Source organism: Rhinolophus sinicus, linkage group LG10, assembly GCF_036562045.2.
Source record: "Rhinolophus sinicus isolate RSC01 linkage group LG10, ASM3656204v1, whole genome shotgun sequence".
Classification (NCBI taxonomy): Eukaryota; Metazoa; Chordata; class Mammalia; order Chiroptera; family Rhinolophidae; genus Rhinolophus; species Rhinolophus sinicus.
In genome coordinates, this window is record NC_133759.1 from 75,184,467 (window position 1) to 75,200,774 (window position 16,308).

Sequence of the window (16,308 nt, forward strand, 5' to 3'; positions counted from 1 at the left end):
CAAGGCCCGGTCAGTCAGGTGGGCGTCTTACCTGGATCACTCTCTCAAACATGTGAGCCAGAGGCAGGAAGGAGACGAGCACATCGTCCTGTCTCGGAAAGATCACTTTCTGCAGGTGATGGGCATGGGAGACAGAAAGGCAAGAAACACTGACAGGAAGACAACAAGAGAGTCATAAAACAATAAAGAGAAAAATGGTCCTGGAGGGGCAAACAGGAAGAGGGGGAAGGGGAATGGGGCGGTGGTGGGGGGACAGAGAAAGAGGTGAGATGAGAGAGAAAAAATGGGAGAGAGCACAGGGGTGAGGGGGGAAGAACAGAGAGAGTGAAAGAGAAAAAGAAAGAAAAAGGAGAAGGAGAAAGAGAGAGGGAGAGACGGCAGCATAGGAAGCGGAGTGTTAGGTCACAGCGCCAGTGGGTCTAGGTTATCTGCAGAAGCAAAGAGCCAAATGAAGCACACATAAACCAGCAGAGCCACGCTCCGCGGAAGTCTCCTTTTGGGAAGGGCCAGCACCTCACTCGCAGTCAGTGGCGCCAGACTGGCTCCCCCCGCCCCCACAGCTGCAGGGTCTGCCCCAGGCCCCATGTCACCTGTCTCCCTGGGCCACCTGGGAAGGGATTCAGAGCTCTCAGCTTGTCAGCACTTTCTAGTCCTTCTTCCAGAGAAAGAGGCCAGAGAATCCTAGATCTACAACAACTGTGGCTGGGGTACGTGCCCCAGATGGAGGAGGGGGCGAGGCCAAGCCCCAAACAGATGGCTGAGCCAGGCCTCACAAGCCATGGCCTTGAAACAGGGCCTTCAAGGGGAAAGCTGAGAGGGAGCCCTGCTGTGTCCCCCAGCCCATGTCTCACAGATGGGGACTGGGGCTGGGGCAGGGGGGGCCTGCATCAGGCCTGGGCTCAGGGATGGGCCGAGCTTTCCGGAGCGCTCCTTTGCTGGACTTCCCTGCTCTCCGTCCTTTTGCAGACGCCTGCTGACTTCTGGACAAATTTGGACAAGCCCGGGGAACGTAGCTCATGGCTCCTGACCCGGGCCCTACCAAAAGATGTAACTGATTGGGGCATACACTCCGTAATGCTACCTGTCATGGATGTGGACAGTGATTTTTCTCCACAGTGGTGAACAGGCCTAATTTACATGAAAAGGTACATTTCTTTCTCCTTAAGGAAACTGTAGGGCATTTGGATACTCACCACTTGGGGAAAAAAGATCCTTCTTTCTTAGCCAGTTATAAAATGCTAACGTGCTTTCATCAGGCCAAGATATCAAGCTTTTTTGATTTTTAGATTTACCTTTTTAAGTTCAGCCTTAGAAATGAGCAGTTGCTGTTGTTTCTGACTCTAGTAGTCCTTACACACAAAATGACTGAACTAAACCCTGACCTACTTGAAAATCAAGTTATTAAGGATCACTTAATAGGTACACACAAACCCACAGGTTTTGAAGTTAAAAATGCAAAAACATTTTTACATATTTTTCCTTCTGGGATCTCAGTACTCAGAAACATCAACTGAATAGGTGTGGCTCATTTCAGTGTTTGGGGTTAAAAGTGTCTGTAAAAGTGGGGTGGCTCTAATGAGAAGAGAAACTCCTGCCTGTGAAAGGCGGCCCAGATGTTATTGGGATGGGGGGAAGCAAATATACGAAAACCTCTGAGGTTTGAGGGTGTCCTCAAGAGACACCTGCATTAGTAAGTCTACTTTATTCACCTCTGTCACTTTCAGAAAGCCTGAGAAATCAGCCACCACGTTCCCATGCGTGAGCATCGCACCTTTTGGGTTCCCTGAAAAGAGAAAAGAAGATGAATTAGTTGGAAGTTCAAGGGCCGCTCCTTCAGAACAACATCCAAGTGGGCAGTCCCACACACCCAGTGCTGGCCACCCAAGCCTCTGGCCTCCATCCAGAGCCACCTTCAGAGTCCTAGGCAGCTGGCTGCTGCTTCGGGCACCTGGAGACACTCGAAGCCCACCTGGAGGCTCTCAGCAGCTTAGGACCAAGGGCAAGTGACCCAGCTGCACAGGTGGGGTACCTCAAGGAGCTGGCCACCTGTGGCCTGAGCCTTGCCCTCTCCTGCCTCCCTCGGGGAGCACAGGCTCTTGGCCCCAGTCTCACAAACACCCAGTACCCTATGCGACTCTCTCGGCCTGAGCAGATCTAGTCTCCAGAAACCGGCAGCCAACTCTTCCGGCAGACATCCTGGCTGCATCCAGTACCTGGAAAGGCCCAGGCTCAAGCCAGGCTAGAGGTCCAGAGGGCTGCAGCAGTCCCTCCTGCCTGTTCACCGGCAGGGATGGGACATGGATGGTCTTGCTTTGTCACGTCATGACCTTTCACTACTGCTCGTGAGGAAGCCCGGAGCTACTAGATGACTCAGAGGAAAGAGGCCTGGTAGGAACCCAGAGCCGGCAGGCTGGAGGGAGGACAGCATGGCCACCATGTCACGTCAGGGTGGACACACACATGCTGCTGCTGCGTGGACCTGACTGGCTCGTCCTGAGCTTGCCTCTCATCGCCAGTGTGTCACCAACAAGCCACTTCTCCTCTCTCACCTTCCTTACCTATGAAATAGGGGCAGTGATGCCCACCTCCTAGGGCTTCTACATGCCCTGAGGACATAATCCACGAACAAAGGATGTGAAATTAGAAGTTTCCACTAAGGCAGCAGATACAATAGCTGTAAAACTCCAAAAGAGCGGGGCCAGGCCATGTGCAGAATTTCTCCCAAGAAATATCAAATGAACCAGTATGTTAACTTTGCAACCCTTACCCAGAAAGAGGAAATAAAAGGGCCGAGTAACTAGAGATTGAGAATATTATGCTAAATCAGCAAGTGTCCATGAAACAAAGAGTGAGTTCCAAATGTCTGGCCTCACTTACTGACTCTCCCTCCCCACTCCACCTGGTGGGAGAGGGTAGAAACCTTCATTAGCAAGCTGGAGGAGGAGGAGAAACACCAGAGAGGAAGAGAGGAAAGGCAGACCAGGCCTTCCCACCAAGCCTGCAGCCAGCCTAGCGGGGAGGGTAGTCGCAACGAAGCAAAGCGACAGACACTTGCAAGTCTGAATTAAGTCCCATCCACCACACGCCCAGCAGAAAAATCTTCCCAGAATGATTCTACCACCAGTGTCACGAGCCCAATGTCCGGTTCAGATCATTTTCCATCTTCCCCCACTGAAAGAATGACGTGAGTCTCGATGCAGCTGGGAGCCGGGACACCTGGCATGGAAGGGAAGCTGGATCTGGGGTGGTGACGCTGAGGACACGCACGGCTCATGTGCTTGACGGGGCGATGACGAGCACAGGCACAGCACAGGCTGACCTGACTAAGGCCGGGGAGATCCAAGTGTGCAGCCAGCAGGGTGACACCAGGCAAGAGGCGGCTCGCGGCCCTGGCTCTGCCCTGGCACCAGCCACACCTCTGCAGTGGGAGGCTTGGGCACTAACCACCACCTGTTCCTCCAGGCTCCATACGCTGCTTCCACCACACAGAGCCTGGCAGGATGGCTCAGCTTTCGATTGTGATTCCACAGTCGGGAAAAGCACTGGACGGGAGTCCTGCCCTCTCCCGCTGGCCAACAGCACCCTTGTGCCCCGTGAAGTTCTTTTCTGGATACGGGGGCAGCATCTGTGACCAAGCGGACCATTTAAAAGCCTGAGGGCACTCTTAGATGGCAAGGGTCCAAAGCTAAAGGCCACAGTAGTGACCTGCTCCCCAACCCAGGGTGGAGGGACATGTCACCAAAATTTCACATTGTGAGACTCATGACACAAAACACACAACCCTGAAGGTGAAGGGCATCTTTGAATTCTGGGTGGCCCTGGATGTCAGCTCCTGGAGAGCGAGGGCTGTGCTGCTGCTTCTCAGCATTGAGCAGAGGGTGGTGGAAATCCTCCAACCCACTTGAGTTAATGGCAAAAATCCACCTCAATTCAATAAAGACACGTTGATCATGACGCACCCACACAGACCATCCCTCCTGTGGGGCTGGTGCAGGGTCCGCCTGACGCCTCAGAGGCTACGTCTGCACAAGGCGTGGGGAGCCCCAATTCACTGCCCAAGGGCTAGCAGCTTCCTAAGTCATCAGATGACAGGTAGAGGCAGCAATCGGAGGAGGCCTGGGCTGGGGGCTGGGAGAGCAGGACACAAGTCCTCTGCTTCCACTTGCTGGTGGTGTCCCCTTGGACAGTCCCCAGAGCCGCTCAGCTCACAGGCCATGCTGAGGCCCCAGCGATGCAGTGAGAGGGTGACCAGGGAGGACACTGCAGACTGCGAAGTGCTGCCCTTGTGGCCACAGTCCTTTGTGCATTCTGCCTCCCCCAGGAAGCCTTCCTGGGTTGTTCCTACTGATGCTGGTGCGTTTGCTCCTTTGTCGGCACCAGGCACACAATGCAGCATTTCTGCTGTCCTTTTCCTGACAGCCTGCCTATAGCACACCAGCTCCAGCTGGCAGAGCACCTGCACTGCCCTTTCACACACCATTCCATCTCCTACTTGGCACCTTTAACCACCTTCATCACAGGTGAGAAATCGGGGACAGTGATGGCAGAGAGGTTAAGTGACTGGCTCGTGGCTCGCAGACACCAAACCCCACGCTCCTTCCGTAGGGGCAGGAAGCAAAGCGGTGAGAGCCGGTTCTCACAGAAGAATGACGTGACCCAGGGGCCCAGCTCCTACCCCCGGACCTCCCAGCACACACTGTCCATCCACATCCCGCCACCCTGTGCTGGCACTGGGAGCAGCAGGAGGGACCCAACATCTGGAGCCAGGCACAGGACAAGGCTCAGCTGTTCCCCAGAGGGCACTGGAGACCCCTGCAGTCACCCCACCACGGCTACCAGGGAAGGGTGCACGTGGCCCTGGCTGGTGACCTGGGTGCCTCTGCTTACCTGTCGTGCCGCTTGTAAAACACACAATGGAGAGGTCACTGGGCTTTGGGGGCTGCAGAGGTAAAAGTGTGTGTTAAAGAGACCCGGTGTGGCCAGCCAGGGCCCACGACCCCAGGGCCCTTCCACCAGCCAGCTCTCTGTGCACTGCCCCTGTGTATGCACTGCATGTGTCTGCCCATGCATCGGCCCCTGTATACTCCAGTCAGAAAAGTCCCCAGAAAGGGGAAAAGAAGCCGAGGGAACCTAACGGGGACATGGACATCAACCTGTCCCACCAGCCTCACACCCTGGCCTGCGGCCTTTCCGACTTGAGTCTGAGCTGAAGTCTAGTGGGATAGGGCTGCAGGGGCCACATCTAGGCCTCAACCAAAGATCTCACCTTTCTAGTGGGTGTGAGCCAGTTCCCTCCTTCCTTCCCACTTTCTCCCAAATGGCTGGGGTTACGCTTGGGACCAGAATGTGTGGCCCAGGAACTGAGCTGCCCACTGTGTCACCACGAGCGCTCTGCCTCAGGCCCTTGCCCTGGCACTGGGCACAGAGTTCTGGGATCACCAGGAAGAGCCCACCATGACTGCCTGCATGGAGAGGATGGCTTCCCAGAGGAGGTGACACACGTCGTCATTGAAGGGCAAGCAATATCTCTCCAGATAAGGTGAGGAGGGGCATTCTGGGAGAGGAACTAGCCCGGGCACAGGCAGAGTCCGGGGCATACTGAGGGGTCACAGCAAGTCTCTATGGCTGGGGCGCACTGTGTGCGAGGTGGGCACACACCAGGGCTACCTGTGAAGGGCCCTGGGAAGCAGGGATGTAACCTGCTCAGGCCTGTGTGTGACAAAGCTCCTGACGGAGGTGAGGGGAGTGGGAGAGCTAAACTGGAGGGAGGGCTGGAGGCAAAAGGCCGTGTTAGAAAGCTGAAAGCCCTCACATGGCCCCTGCCAGGGGGCAGTGACCCTCACTGGTGACTCGACCCCAGGCAGTGTCGCTTGGGGATGACACACGGAAAAGTTCACACAGCAAAGATGAACAAAGACGCTGATGCCACAAGGCCACTGGGCCCTGGGGTCCACTTCTGGCTCTGCTGCTGCTTCTGTCCTTCCCATCCTCTGGCGAGTTCACTACATTCAAAGGGAAAAGGTAACACTTCCCAAAGGCAACATCACTGGAGAAGCAGGGGTAGCCAGGATTAGCTGCCCTTCTTTTTCCCTCCCACATGACTGACTCCTGTTCCAGGCCCCTCTCTGGACCCGTACCCACAGAAGTCCTGGGTGCTCTGAGTGGGCATTTCCTGAGTTGCTCAGGGGAGCTGCTCTCTAACACAGGGGTGGCGCTCTGGCCGCTCCACTGAGCCCCTGCACACAGTGAGGGCTCTGTGAGGACAGGCCCTGCACACCATCCTGCTCCGTAAAGACCTGCTGGGAGATGAGCTTACCACAGGAACGTGATGATTCCGTTGGCCACAGTCCTGGAAGAGGAAAATACTGATTTTAAGAGCTTGAAAGTTCTCATCAATCAAAACAAGAAATCAAAATAAACTCAGCACTGTATGTCGTGCTCCTGCACCAAGCCCAGAGTTCAGGATTCTCTGTCCAGATGTGGCCCTCGTGAAGACACCACCTCAGTGGCCTCTCCTCAGATACACATCCAGGCTTAGCCCCCCCCCCCCCACATTACAGACAAGGGGAGACGGCTTGAGGTGCCCACGGTTCATCTGGACACGTGTTCAGGACAGAGTGCCTTGGCAGCCTGGGCTTCCAGATTAGTGGTCAGGGCTGAAGGGGCAGATGGGAGCTGGCAGCGTAGGTGTGGCCCCTTCAGCCATGGAGGGGTGCAAATGCACAGGTATTATAGGTACAGTTAGGAGAAGACAGGGGAGCAGGAGGAGAACTGGAGGGCCCAGGGGCCCAGATCCCACACGGCAGAATTGGGGTCAGTTTCTACTGAGCAGGGCCTGAGGCCCTGGAGGCCAGAATGTCCTGTGTTACTCCAGCAGGCCACCAGCTGCCACCAACCTGACAGCTTGGAGGAGGCCATGCACAGAAAAATGGGTCCTGTTGTCTGCTAGGGGCCTGGGACATATTTGCAAGGACCTCTCCATGACTCCTGACCTCAGGCTCAGACAGGCTGATGGCTGGCTGGAGACAAAGATGCTCCAGAGGCTGTGTGAGCAGCTCAGGGGCAGGCTGGCAGCACCACCCTCCTGTTGGTACCTGTGTCATTAATTGTGCCAGCCAACCGAGCCTGTCACGTAGCGGATGCCTGTGGGCACCACCCCCTTCACCCACCACCAGCCCTGTGAAGCCTGACAGCCTGACGGCCCACAGCATCCACCTGGGGCCTGAGAGGGGCAGACGCTGGCAGCTCTGGCTCGGTGGCCCAGAAAGAGCCCGAAAGAGGCAGCCCCTCACCTCCACAGCCTGCATGGACTTGATGACTACCCCACACCCCTGCCCTCTGTCTGTCAGAGCTTCCTCGAACGGTTCCATGAGGATGACCATCTTGAGCCCTGGAGTCTCCTTCCTCTCCACGTGCTCCAGCAGCAGCAGGGCCTTCTGAGGTTTGTCCACAATCACGGTGCTGATGTCAGCTGCAGGGACCGACAAGGGGAGTCAGGCTAGGCAGGCGCAGGCTGTGACTGTGGGCCACACGTGCCAGGCGGCAAGACAGGCCATGTGGGCCACGTGCTGTGTAGAGCAAAGTGCATGGAGCCTGGGCGGAGCCAAGGGCAGAAGCCCACAGCATCTCCTGGAGCGAATGCCAAGCACCCCTTTGCTTCGGGCTCAGTCCCCAGCATCCCAAGTGGGCTTGGGTTGTGCACCGCCCCCCGCATCTGCCTAAGCTACAGGGAACCACAGAGGGAGGGCAGCCTGTGTAGGGGCAGCCAGGCCTGTGTAAGGAGACTTCTGGTGAAGTCTAACTGGAGACAGCGGGGCTCAGGAAGCCAGCTAGGGCCAAAGAGCAAGCCCCAGCTCTCTGAGAGCGGAAGAAAGTGCTTCTTGTTAGTGTCAGCCCAGTGGCAGAACCCGAGAGGCTGAAGGGAATGGCAGAGGGGGCCTCACCTGTGTTGATGATGTAGCGGATAGCCCCGGGGCCCAGCGTGTCATAGAGCGGGACCACCACCATAGAGTAGGTGTAGCAGGCAAGCTCAGCAATGATCCACTGTGGAGACACGGGGCAAGGTGGGGGAGCAGACAGACAGAGGGGCCATCCTGCCTCAGGCCCAGGCCACCAGGGTCATGCTCTGGGTCTTGTGCTCAGAGGGCTCTGCACTGGCCCTCTGCATGTGGCAAGTAACCCGTGAGGGAATGGGTTGTGCCTGCTCACCCACAGCCTTCGAGACCATGTCTGCCCCAAGGAATCCTGGGGCTCCAAACAGCCCTAGGCCCACTTCTGGGTATCAGGCTTCTTTGCCAGGTCCTTCCCCCACCGGCTCTGGCAGCAGCTGTGTGTGGGGCTGGGTGGGGTGTGATTAGGGGCAAAGCCAAGGGAGCAGCAGGTGGAGGGGTGGGGAGGGCACAGCATGGACCAAGCTCTCCATTTGTCCTCTTCTCCCGAGCCACACCAACAGTGGGAACAGGGCTGCTCTATGGTGCCCAACCCCCTACTCCACTGACACTTCTAAAACCAGTCAAGGCAGATGCTCACCTCTGGCCGATTTTGTGCAAAAACGCCGATGAACTGATCTGTACTTGCTTTGCAATTGTGCTGGAGAAGTCCGGACCCTAGAAATTCAGCCCTGTCGGCGACCTGCACACAGATGTGGGGAAGTGACGGGAAAGCAAGGGCTCTTCAGCAGGGGAGGGAGACCCCAGGTGGGACCCCGACAGGTCTGAGAGACCTCCCCAACTCTCTACCCAGGTGTGCTGGCAGCCCTGTGAGGCTGCTGTCAGGAGTTTGGCCGAGAGGCCAGACAAGGAAAATATGACCCTCTGAGGCCCAGCTAGGTGCCCACAAGCCCCCCAAGTGCCGGGTCTGTGTGGGCAAACAGGATGGAACCTGTCCCCTATCACTCACCTCCTGGTAGGACAGCCACTGATAAGGCTGCTTGGGCTTCCTGAAGCCAAGGCAGGGTCCATTCCCTGCAGAGAAAAGCAGGCCTTGTGCAAGGGAGTGGGGCAGGGTGGGGGTGCCACCTGCCCATCAGACACCTGGATGGACACCTCGTACTACGGGTGGTCCACAGGTCAAGTGAACTGCCCCCATCTACCTGCTGAAGCCCCAGAAGGCCTCAAATACACAAGCATGACATTGCCCCAGGGGTCAGGGAGGTCCAGGAATGGGGGCTGAGGCAGTGTTGGCTCCCACAATCACCCATGTGATGCACCCCCAAAAGGACATGGAGACCTGCCCTGGGCAGAGGTGGCAGGCTGCCTCTCTGCGACCACCTCCCTTTGCCTTATACCCTGGGTCAGCCACACATCTCAGAGGCTCAGGTCCACAACCATGCCAGCCAGTGGCCTGGCGGTTCAAGGATCACCAGGGGCTGCCAATGGGAGATACAGGGTATGGGCTAAGAGATGGCTTAAGGTCAGGAAGTCCTAGGGCTGGACCAAAGCTGAGGGCAGCCTTTGGCCACATGATACAGCTACTTCTCTGACTGGGTGGAAGGGAGGAGGGCCAAGAGCAGCTGCTCTCCTCTGAACCTGGGGACCACTCACCTGCCACGGCCCTGGTATCATGCTGGCTCACCCTCACCCTCGCATCTGCTTAACCCCTGCCACAGCCCCTCCACACCCCATGGCCCCTCTCACCTGAGATGCTAAGCCCACGACGGAACACCTGGTACATAGTCCTGGCGTCATCGTAGTAGTGGGTGAGCAGCTGAGGGCCATCCCCAATCACGGATCTCCGGGCCCCACCGCTGTCCTAAAGGCCAAGCACAAGTCAGAGAAGCTGGCTGAGGCAGGCAGGGGCATCAGGAGAGGGCGCCAGCATGTACCAGGCCGTACACAGCTTGGAGACACACCCCGCCAGGCCACAGCCGGGGCTGGGCCATGCTCTGTGTGCACTCACACACATGGCCCATGCACACACACCACCTGTACACAGGTTCACAGACAGGTGGCTTGTACACACTCGACTGGTACGCATCCACTCTCTAACAGTTGGCTCATGCACACAGGCCCAGGGCCCTGGTGTCCCCCCTCCCCCCACACAAACACAGCACCCACACACCAGGGCAGCATATACAAAAGGTCCAGAATCTCAGTTGCTCTTCATCCAGAATCTCATGCTGTTCATAGGTGTATGGTTCACTCAAACAACAGAGTATGGAGTGTTGGCTGGAGTCCGGCTACCCCTAGTGTCAGGATCAGCCTGCCAAGGTGTGCCCCATCCCATCAGCTGCTGCTGCTGTGCCTCTGGGTTAAGAATCATTTGTGCCATCCAACATTCACATAATAGTGTGAATGAGTTTGAGGACTGGCTGAAGGTACTTTCCCTAGAAGGCTGTGGAAAGGGCAGAATTCCTGGGCCCCCAGTGATGTGGACAGAGTGGGAGGGCAGCGAACACCCTCTATGCCACAGGCTAGGGAGAGGAGCTGGGCTTCTCCTGCCTCTTTTCCGGCCATCAGGTCCCCTCCCCTCCTCAGGCTCCCCAAACCCAGAACTCTCCAGTACCACAGCTCCACCTCTTCTCTGAGCACGATTTGGGCTGCACTGGGCTGGCCCATGGCCCACCATCTCTTGAAACATCAGGTCTGAGGAAAAATGTCTGTGAGAGCCGTAAAGCAACACCACAGGCGGCTCTCTACTCTTTTGTAGTGGAAAGTTCTGTTTGGCCAGTGAGTGCTTCCTGAGCACCAGGCCCATGGAAGACCCGTGTGGGAAGCCACAGGCATATACTGTCAGACCTGGTGAGCACTCAAGGTGACAGAAATGACAAAGCAAGAGACTGCGTGCCAGGGACAGAAGGCACTCAAGTGGCAAGTGTGTCAGGGAGGAGCCGCTGAGCTGGGTTTTGAAGAATGTATAGGGGTTTGCCAGACAAAATGAGCTGGAAATGGCAGTCTCGCCAGAGGCAAGAGCAAGTGCAAATGCATGGGACAGGAGAAACAAGTGCATTCAGGGAACTTTAGGTGGTTCAAGTGGTAAATGGAGGAGGCCAGAGGCTGCAGATCAAGGCAAGGAGTCTGGATTTTGGGTTGAGGGCAATGAGGAGCCAGGGGAGGCTTTTAAGCTGGGGTGAGTAACATGATTCAAATTATATTTCTCATTCTGTAGCACAGAGTAAATGCAACCAGGCCCTGCAGTCTGGGCCCCTCTTTACTCTCTCACCTCATTTCCCACTTTCTCCTTTGCCTCGTCCACTGTAGCCACCCTGGGAATGAGGCAAGGGAGGGCGCAGTCTTCCCAGGAAAGAGGCCTTAGCTGTGCCCATGGCCAGACCTACACGGTGACTCTGTGGCCCTCACACACTGAGCCAGAGCCACTCGCCATCAAGACTCTATCCAGACAACTGTCATCTCCAGCCCAGATGTGACAGTTGCCTACTCATGCCCGCCCCTGCCACAGACACCCTTCTACAGCATAAACTGGCCCTGTCTCTCCCTACTACTGAAAACCCCAAATAAAAGCGTCCTGCCCACCCCGAGGGTCCCTGCCCAGTTCATGTGGCTTTGCCCTCGCTGTCCTCTCCAGGTGCGCTGTCGTCAGAAGCTCACCCAAAACAGCTAGTTTGAGAGTTTTCTCTGTACCATCTCAGCAGATCCTTACACAGCCTTAGGAAGTAGGCACTCTTTTATTACTCACCCGACTGTTGAGGAAACTGAGGCTCAGAGAGGTAAGAAACTGCCAAGGACCACATGGCTAGTGAGAGGCACAAGCAGCCTTTAAACCCAGGGTTGCTGGTCACCAAAGGCCATTTTTGTTACCACTCTGCTCACCCATCTGCAGCCCCTCTCCACAGCCCAGCCACGCTTCCCAAAGCCACCAGGTACATTATCACACACTTGCAGCTTCGCACACATCAACCCTTCTGTTGGAAAATACCCTGAGGGTCCCTCGACTTGTGCCCTCTTCTACCAGGCAAAACTGCCATGCTTATGGTCACCCAGATGCACCGTCCAGATCAGAACACAAGGTGCTCCAGAGTATGCAGTGTGGTGGCATTTAAAAGGGGGGTGGGAAGCTATACATTTGCTCACAGGCAACCATTCACACGGTTCTCAGGCGTAGAGAATGGGGAGGCTACAGGAAGAGGGAAAAGCTTTTCAATATGTGTCTTTTTGTTCCTCTTGAACGGTGTGAATATATTATCTATTCAAAATGAAGAGAATTAAGGTTTCAAAAAAGGCAATTTTTAAAAAGGCAAAATAAATTCCATAAGTTTAACAGAAAAATAAATCACACTGATATTTCTAGACTTCGCCAGGGCCACTGTACCTTCTTCCCCTCGTGTGCTCTGGGAGGGGAGGGCATCGGGGTGGGCTCAGATCTGGGTCTTAGCACCAGACCCGGGCTGGGCACTGGGAAGAGTTTGGAAGGGAATTGACCTGGTAGCCTCTTGAGAATCTGCTTAGGCCTCCTACTGGGGAACCAAGGAGCCAAGATTCCCACCCAAGAAGCAGGCAAACTAGAAGCCCAGGGCAAGGCCAAGGTCAGGTTCTGCCCAGGGTTCAGTTTCTGAGAGACTCTGTTCAAGGTCACGGGGGCTTGCTGGCTGGCTGCCGAGGGAAACCAAGAGTCTCTGGGCCATTTCAGGTCAAATAAGCCATAAGTTTGGCTTCTACCTTCAAGATGCCTGGCCTCTGCCCACTACTTTCCACAGCTCCACCGTTCTCGCCCTGCTCACCTCCACTTCCTCTGACTGCATCAGGAGGTTGCATGGTGGCTGCAACGCCTTTGGCCGGTGAGTGAACCAGTAGGCGAGGATGGCGGCCAACGCACCCATACTCACGAGGGTGGTGGCTGAAAGACTGCGGAAAAACTGACCCAAGTCACCCAACTCGGGCAGCCGCAGCAACCGCAGGATCTCCTGTGTCTGCATCTTCTCCAGCAGCGAGAAAACGAACTCTGCAGGAAACAAGAGGCAGGTGAGAGGGCAGGCCTGACGGCAGGCTAGGGGAGTCCTTGGTGTGTCTCCCCACCTGTCCTGGATCACAAGAGACACAGTGACCTTGGCCAGGCCTTGGCGAAAAGCTGTAGGGCAGGCCCTGACCGGTGGGGCGTACAGTCTCCTAGAAGGGCCGTTCCGGTGACAGGCCAGAACCCTTAGCTGTCACACCTGACCGTCAGACATCTAGCCAGCTTCCCTGAGAACCATATGCTCAGGCCCTGGGCCACAGCTGACAGCTGCTTCCGTATCTTCCAGGGGCTCTGACAGTTCTGCAGTCACTGGCTCCTGAGCCCCAGGCCCTGGGTGCTCTGCCTCCGTTGTGTAGTCAGGGCATTTTGCTCATCTTTGCTCCGGAGGTGGGGGAGGGGGAGGACAGATGGCAGCAGGCATGCCTGGCGCAGCGCCCAGAAGGAGTGGGGTGAAGGGACGCAGACTCCTCCCATTCCACCTCCCAGCTCGCAGCCCGAGGCCTGACCCTGAGGGACACAGAGAAGGCAACCGGGGCAGAGCTCACAGACCTGCCCTGACAGACACCTCCAGCCCTCAGGATGTGAGGACAAGGGTCCAGTGGGTAACACACAGTGGGGTCCCTCCAAGCCCATAGCCTGGCCCACCATGAGCTCTCGTTATAGAAAATGTGGAGCCAAAGACCCACCAGGGCCAGAGGGGATGCTGCCGCCAACTTCCTAAGGATAGCAGAGTTCCCAAGAGCAGCGGAGGTGGGACCCAGGCACCGCTCCGCTGGCCCCAGACCAAGCACCAAGAGGCCCAGCTCTCCCCACCTGGGATGTCCCCATCTGGGATCCCACCAGCTACTAGCCAGAGGAAAAGGGCGATGGCAGAGAGGGGCAGGTGTTAACCTGGTGGCAAGGGAAAGGAACTGAGGCTCAGAGAGAAAGGCTGAGCAAAGCACTGTGCACTCCCAGGGCAGCAGCGTCTCTTGGGATACGCATGTGGTGGTCAGGGGGCCACGCACACCCATCGCAGTGCAAGCGGACACAGTGGGCCTGTTGGGGGGACATGGAGAGTGGCCGGGGGTGGGCAGTGGGAACACGTCTGTGAGAAGCACTGGTTGACAGGTTTGGGTTCAAAGAGAGCAGGCACCAGGGGCTACCCAGCCTCCTGTCAGCTGAGGAGGGAAGCAGTGCTGGCTGGGCAGCCATCCGGCCAGCTGGGCTCAGGAGTCTGCACTTCGCCCAGGGCTGAGGGAGGGAGCCAGGGTGGGCCTGGCATCGACTGCTTTCATCCCTGCAGAGGCCTCCCTGGTATCACTGCCCAGCAGGCCCCAAGGCTAGAAGCGTTGCATGACACCTATAGGTCTGTCCGCCCTGTGAGGCTGCTGGGCTCCAGGTTGCCATGCACCATCCACGGGCACCCTCCTCCTGGTCCTCAACCTTTGGAAGCATGGCTGTGGTTTCTCTTCTTGGAAAATAATGAGAAACTGAACAGCAGCCACTCTGCAGCCACGGGACAGGAGCCAAACAGCAATGGCTTGACCCCTGAGAAAGCAGAGATCTGCTGAAATACCACTAAATGGTATTTGTAACATCACCTCACTGGGCATGAGGCCAGTGATGTGCAAAGTCATTGCAGAGAAAGCAAGTAAAGCTCCTCAGCTCAAACCCCTCCTCCTTCTCTTAGAAACTACGTGAGACTGAGCATACACCACCTCTCTGGTCCTCTGTTTCCCCATCTTTAAAATGGGAGCAGGATCACTCAGGCATGGAAAGTTCCTTGTACAGTATCTGGCATAGTACAGTACGCCGGCCAGGACTAAAGAGATGGCTAAGGGGGTGCTTGTCAGAGCAAGGCGGCTGATCAGTCCAGGCTGGTCCAAACACTGGGCAGAGGTGGCTGGGCCCAGGCACGGTGGCCCCACAGGAGTTTCTGCTCTGCAGATGGCACAATGGGCTGTCCGAGTCCCGGGAACACTCAGAAACTATTATATCATAAACGAGCCACAGGCTCTGGGCGCTCCCTGGGGAGCAGAGAAAGTGGGCCCCCAGTTAGCCAGAGAGTTCTCACTGAAGTCTTGAGCCAGAAATCCAGTTTTACCAGCAGCCTCCTTGACTGGGTCAGTTTTGAAGCCATCCTATAGGAATGAACCACTCCTGGCAGGTTGATCAAATTAAGTTTCTTCCTCAGCAAAGCAGAGGCTCAGCTATAGACCACAGTGGATTTAAGGAAAACTGCTCTGGGGACGGTCCTGGCCAGGCAGCCAGCTGGCTTTCTTGGGACATTTATTTCCCTAAGACCAAGTCACAGCAAGCCCATCAGATAAATGACTCACTACACAGTGGACAATCCAGATATCCACAAGCTCATGGGATGGGCTCTGAGCTGACTGGTGTTTCCTCTAATGGGTTGAACTGACTCAGTGGTCTGGGAAGCCAAGGCCCCAAAAGACCCTACCAAGCTCCTAAAAGCTCAGCCATACGGTCCCAGAAGTTTTAGAGAAAATCCTGGAATCTCATTACCACCAGTGCCTGGTCCTTGGCAGTTGCTCATGGGCCCTAAGCTACAGCAGAACATGGGCATTTGTGGCATCTGCTGCAATGCTGGGGTTTTCACAGAGCACCGTCCTGAATGGCCAAAGCCATCCATCCACCCATCCATCCATCCATCCATCTACCCACCCAGTCACCCACTCACCCATCCATCCATCCATCCATCCATCCATCCATCCATCCATCCACCCATGCATTCACCTAGAGGTCCCCGCTCTCATCTAGCTTAGTACTGGGCACTGGAATAAGCCAGATGTGGGCCTGCCCTCAGTCCCATGGGGGAGACACATGAGGGAGTGGGCAGTGCTATGCAGTGTGGTTTGGGCTGTGACCAGGCATGGGAGCCAGAGGAGGTGCCCGACTCAGGTATGAAGAGTCAGGGCAGGCTTCTGGCAGAGACTGAAGGGCAAGAAGGAAAGGGTGACCCAAGCGGAGGGAAGCAAACACAATAGTACCTCAGTTTTCGAACATCTCTGTTGACGAACACTTCGGTTTACGAACACCGTAAATTTTATGGATCTATGGTATCATTAGATAGTGAAATTCATGCTAAATTTGCAGTTTTAGGGGTTGATTTTAAAGGTCTGGAACAGATTAATCCATTTTGCATTACTTTCTATGGGGACACCGTGCCTCAGTTTTCGAACGTTTCAGAACCTGAACGGTCTTCTGGAACGGATTACGTTCGAAAACCGAGGTACCACTGTATACAAAGGCTGGAACTGAGACAGACCACGGAGCACTTCGTGAACTGAATATCCTATGCAGGAAGTAAAGTCTTGAGCCCATGAACTCTTACACAAGTGTTAGAGCCACAAGTCTGAGGAGGGTCTCCAAGATGCACCAAGCTTTCAGAAGTCA

General features: G+C 56.0%; 1 protein-coding gene across 8 annotated transcripts in view; it reads right to left on the minus strand.

Moving 5' to 3' along the window:
* Positions 1–16,308, minus strand: part of ACSL6 (acyl-CoA synthetase long chain family member 6) — a 55,012-nt gene that overhangs the window by 24,661 nt on the left and 14,043 nt on the right. For 5 of the 8 annotated variants that reach the window (XM_019756081.2, XM_019756085.2, XM_019756083.2 and 2 more), the window contains exons 2-11: positions 12,677–12,897; positions 9,636–9,750; positions 8,899–8,963; positions 8,530–8,631; positions 7,944–8,043; positions 7,293–7,471; positions 6,317–6,349; positions 4,888–4,939; positions 1,710–1,783; positions 32–109 (exon numbers count right to left, since the gene is read on the minus strand). In XM_019756081.2, the coding sequence (XP_019611640.1) occupies positions 32–109; positions 1,710–1,783; positions 4,888–4,939; positions 6,317–6,349; positions 7,293–7,471; positions 7,944–8,043; positions 8,530–8,631; positions 8,899–8,963; positions 9,636–9,750; positions 12,677–12,897 (1,019 nt within the window). The remainder of the gene's footprint in view (positions 1–31; positions 110–1,709; positions 1,784–4,887; positions 4,940–6,316; positions 6,350–7,292; positions 7,472–7,943; positions 8,044–8,529; positions 8,632–8,898; positions 8,964–9,635; positions 9,751–12,676; positions 12,898–16,308) is intronic. The other 3 variants (XM_074313478.1, XM_074313479.1, XM_019756082.2) reach the window with 1 other exon arrangement.